Source organism: Suncus etruscus, chromosome 12 (assembly GCF_024139225.1).
Source record: "Suncus etruscus isolate mSunEtr1 chromosome 12, mSunEtr1.pri.cur, whole genome shotgun sequence".
Lineage (NCBI taxonomy): Eukaryota > Metazoa > Chordata > Mammalia > Eulipotyphla > Soricidae > Suncus > Suncus etruscus.
The window spans coordinates 97,777,642-97,782,135 of record NC_064859.1 but is presented as its reverse complement, the minus strand read 5'-3'; the positions used below and the strand labels follow the sequence as shown (position 1 = coordinate 97,782,135).

General features: G+C 56.3%; 1 protein-coding gene across 2 annotated transcripts in view; it reads right to left on the bottom strand.

The window, feature by feature from the left end:
• The window catches only part of SPAST (spastin), a 45,588-nt gene extending 41,620 nt beyond the window's left edge, over positions 1-3,968 (bottom strand). For both annotated transcript variants that reach the window (XM_049784195.1, XM_049784196.1), the window contains exon 1: positions 3,788-3,968. In XM_049784195.1, the coding sequence (XP_049640152.1) occupies positions 3,788-3,944 (157 nt within the window). In that variant the 5' untranslated portion in view covers positions 3,945-3,968. The remainder of the gene's footprint in view (positions 1-3,787) is intronic.
• Positions 3,969-4,494: the final 526 nt, after the last annotated feature.

Sequence of the window (4,494 nt, the reverse complement as noted above, 5' to 3'; positions counted from 1 at the left end):
CCCCCCCCAAAAAAAAAAAGACAGATGCTGGAGATATAGTACAGGGGTTAAGGAAGCTGCCTTGCATATAAGCCCTATCTAAACACATACACAGAGAAATTCAAATTATCTCTACACTATTCCTCCAGGTCTGAAAGTGCTCTTTCTTAGTAGATTCAGAAACTTGCCCGGGAACGAGAGTATGAACGAGAGTATGACACCACCAAGGGACTAGGCCGTTCCGAGGGTCAGCAGCGTGGGGTTGCTGGGGGTCCAGCACCGGAGGCAACTCTGGTGGTGCTGAGGCCAGCAGAGTCACCCCTGCCTCTCTTCCCAACCCCTGCAGAGAAGAGGGAAATGAAACTGCCTCGGAACAAGTTCAGCATGGTTCAAGTGTCTCTGAGAAAGGCGACTGGACTTCAACTGTGAACTCTACTCCAACTACTGAAAAAAACTAAAGCACAATTTCTCTTTCTCTTTGCTTTTTTAATATACAAAAATTTTCAACAAACCAATGGAAAAAAAATTTTTTTGTGTTGCCAACGGAAAAATTTGAGATAAAGGCAGAAGATATTGCTCAGTGCTTGCTTTACATGTATAAAAAGCCCGTGTTCTATTCTTGGCACCACCAAAAAGAGAGCCATGGTACCATACAGTTCTACTTCAGCTTTCAGGGTAAAGGAACCTGTAACAGACTTCAGTGTGAACTGATTTATTTTGCAGATGCTGCATCCATTGTAGAACTCAAATCAAGAGGGTTAAGGGGCAGAGTGACAGCACAATGCCTTGTCCCTTGCTGATCCTGGGTTCAAGTCCCAGCCCCCCTTATCGAGCCGGGTCCACCAGGAGTAGTTCTGGAGTGAAAAGCTAGGAGAAACCACTGTACACTGCTGGCTGTTGCCCCCAAACAATCCAATCAAGACAGTTTATTAGTAAAGGGGCTATGGTGCTAGCCTCTCCAGAGGCAGATGAATTGCTTCAGTCAGCAATTCCTAACTTAGGTAAGCACAGATCTGGGAAAGCCTCTAATACCGCCAGGTGTGACCCAAAGCTTCCCCTATTCCACCAAAAAAATAAGGGGGCCCAAAACAAAGAGGCCATGCATGCATGTTCAAGACCCCAGCACAACACGGTCCCCCAAGAATTGAGTTGGGAATGACCCTCTTATACAGCCAGGTGTGGCTTAAAAACCCTGTTCCATTCTCGCATCGCACCTTTGCAAAAAATTATGCTTTATGGTTTTTACCTATCCTCAATCCTTCTCCCCTACTCCCATCACTCAGTGTTTTTTGTTTTGTTTTGTTTTGTTTTGTTTTGTTTTGTTTTGGGGTCACACCCGGTGGTGCTCAGGCATTACTCCAGGCTCTGAACTCAGAAATCGCCCCTGGCAGGCTCGGGGGACCCTATGGGACGCCAGGATTCGAAGCACAGTCAGTTCTGGTTCAGTTGTATGCAAGGCAAACACCCTACTCTCCGAGTCCTAATTTAAATCTGAGTTACTCAAATGCAGGCAAGGGCAAAAAATGCTTTGCTGATGGGGGTCTTGTATTCACTCAGATCTGTCTTTCCGGGAGAAAGACAATCCAGAGAAAGACATTGTACATCTCCCCCTTCCCTTCACACACCCCCTTACAGATGTAAAGACCCATTTAGGCTTGGTTAGCATTCGGTAGGTATCTGCCCTTCCTCTCCAGTTGACAGTCCCAGAACAATAAACCCAGTAGGACAGTCAGGGCTCTCAGTCCATGGAGGCTGGGAGCCCCCTGACCTCATGCTTTTCTCTATTACGTCTGACTTCTCATAATCTTCGCAGGACCCTGACATCACAGTTAATCTAGCCATAGGCAGGGGGCAAAGTACAGTGGGCAGGTAAGGTGCTTGCACTGCACACGCCCCAAGTTCAGTCCTCAGCACCCCAGCCGGTCCGGAGACCTGCATCAGGAGAGATCCCAGAGCGGAGGCAAGAGTAACCTGAGCACCAGTGGATGTGGCCCCAAACCAAAACAAAACTCTACCCTTCTTCACATTCATTCCCTGGGCTGTGAAACCTCCCTCGACCTGGATTAGATTAGCAAGCCTCCTAGTACCAGAGTCAAGAGTTCTGTTATTGAAACAGAACCTCGCGCTCCTTCTCCATCTTTCCCAGGAGATATTCATGCGAGATGAAAAAGAATGTTAGAGAGACAGTTAAAATGTTAAAAAAAAAAAAAAAAAAAAAAAAAAAAAACCGTCAGTTAAAAAGTTTCCTTCAGCAAACAAACCGGTGTTCTCTGCAATGTCACTTTCTGTCAATACTCTTAATCTAAAATGCTTTAAATGCTCGCAGAAGAGATCTGGAGCTCCAAGGGCACTTAGCCTGCAGTGCCAGGCTCGGGTCCCATCTCCAGCACCCCCGCCCCACGGTTCCTGGGCACAGAGGAAGGAGTTCCACCCTCCCTTCAGCCCCCTCCAAACACGAGGCTCCTAAACTCGTTTCTCATCATCCGAACCACGACTGGGGCTTCCAGAAGCCACCGGCGTAGGTGGGAAGGGGCCCTGCCGGCCTTGCAACCGCCTGGCTGGGGACGCTCCCGGGGGAGCCAATTAGCTGCGGCGCACAGGCGGGGCCGGGTGGCACCGCGCCTGGCACCCGGGGCGGCGGCCGTGAAGTGCGCAGGCAGGGAGGCCGGCTGGCAGGCCGGTCGGTGAGTGGCAGCCGGGGCCTGGAAAGTGTCGGGGACCCCCAACCGCCTACTTCCATGCAGACAAGCAGGAGGCTGTGGGGGAGAGAAGGAAGCACCTCCACGGGGTTTAGGGGAAGGAAAGTGGCCTGCAAGTTAAAGATGCCCCATTTAGGGGCCCGGAGCGCTAGAGCATGGCGGTAGGTAGGGCGTTTGCTTGGCACACGGCCTACCCAGGTTCGATCCCCGGCATCCCCATATGGTTCCCCCACCACCCTAACTCCAACCCCCCTGGAATGGCAGGAGTGATTTCTGAGCGCAGAGCCAGGAGGAACAACACCTGAGCACCAGTGGGTGTGGCCCAAACACTCCTCCAAAAATAAAATAAACAAAAATAATGCAAAGATGCCCCGCTTAGAGCCGGTGTGATAAAGCAGGGCGGTTGGGTGTTTGCTTTGCACGCAGCCTACTCGGGTTCGATCCCCGGCACCCCGTAGGGTCTCTCCCGTGCCAGTCAAGAGCGATTTCTTGTTTTGTTTTGTTTTGGGGTCACACCCGGCAGCGCTCAGAAATTGCTCCTGGCAGGCTGGGGGTGGGTGGGAACGACCATATGGGATGTCAGGATTTGAACCATATCCTTCTGCATGCCAGGCAAACTCCCTACCTCCATGCTCTCTCTCCGGCATCAAGAGCGCTTTCTGAGCGCAGAGCCAGGAGTAACAACCCCTGAGCACCAGCGGGTGTGACCCAAACGCCCCCTCCCCCCCCCAAAAAAAAAAGAGATAGCATGGAGAGGTAGGCAGCGCGTTTGCCTTGCATGCAACGCAGACAGACCTCCCTGGGTTCGAATCCGGGCATCCCCTCGGGTCCCCCGAGCCTGCCAGGCGCGCTTTCTGAGCGCAGAGCCAGGTGCAACCCCTAAGCACCGGCCAGAGGGTGTGACGCAAACCCCCCAAACAAAAACAATGCAAAGACGTCCCATGCACGCACATGGGACTAGCTGGGTGACAGCCGCGACGTTTTCTCTCTGCAAGATCCACCCGCTGCCCCCCAAGTAAGACTCCCCTCCAGTGCTCCGGAGCAAGAAGACACCGGATGTTGGGGGGCGGTGGAGAGAAATGCAAGCGCCGGCGCCCCTCATCACCTACCCTGGTCGTCCTCGTCGATGCGCAGGGCGAGCGAGATGCACTCGAAGGCGCGCTTGTGGAAGGCGCGCACGCGATCGGCCTCCCCGACGGGGGGCGCGGGGGTCGAACCTGCGGCGTCCAGGTTGGCGGCGTCGACGGCGCCGGCGGCGGGCAGCATGACAGGCGGCGACTGCGCAGGCGCGGGCGCAGGGGGCGGCGGCGGCTGCGCAGGCGCAGTGGCGGCGCGCGCGGGCCTGCGGGCGGCCATGTTGAGCGCGCGTCGGCCCAGCGCGGCGCCCGCCAGCCCCAGGCGCCCGGCGAGCATGCGCAGTAGCGCGAAGCCCAGCAGCAGCGGCCAGGCGAGCGCGCGCAGGGCCCGTCTAGGCCGCGGCTCGGGGGCGGGGCGGGGGAGAGGGAGGGGAAGGAGCGGGGCGGGGGCGCGGGCCGGAAGCGTGGGGCTGCGGGGCCCGCCGGAGCGTCTCCTCGGGCCGCGTCCGCCCGGAGCACTCATTCACGGCGCGCCGCTCGACCGTCGCCGCCGCCATAACCCGCGTCCGCGGCTCAGCCCGCAAACCCGGAGTCCCCACCTCCCGCGGCCGCTCGCGCCTCGGCTCCTTCTTCGCGCGCGCGCGCGTCTCGGCGCATGCGCACGCGCACGTGCTCGGTCTCGCTGGTGGTTTTTTTCTTTCCCGGAGCGCTCGCGCATGCGCACACCGGCGCCTTTGTTG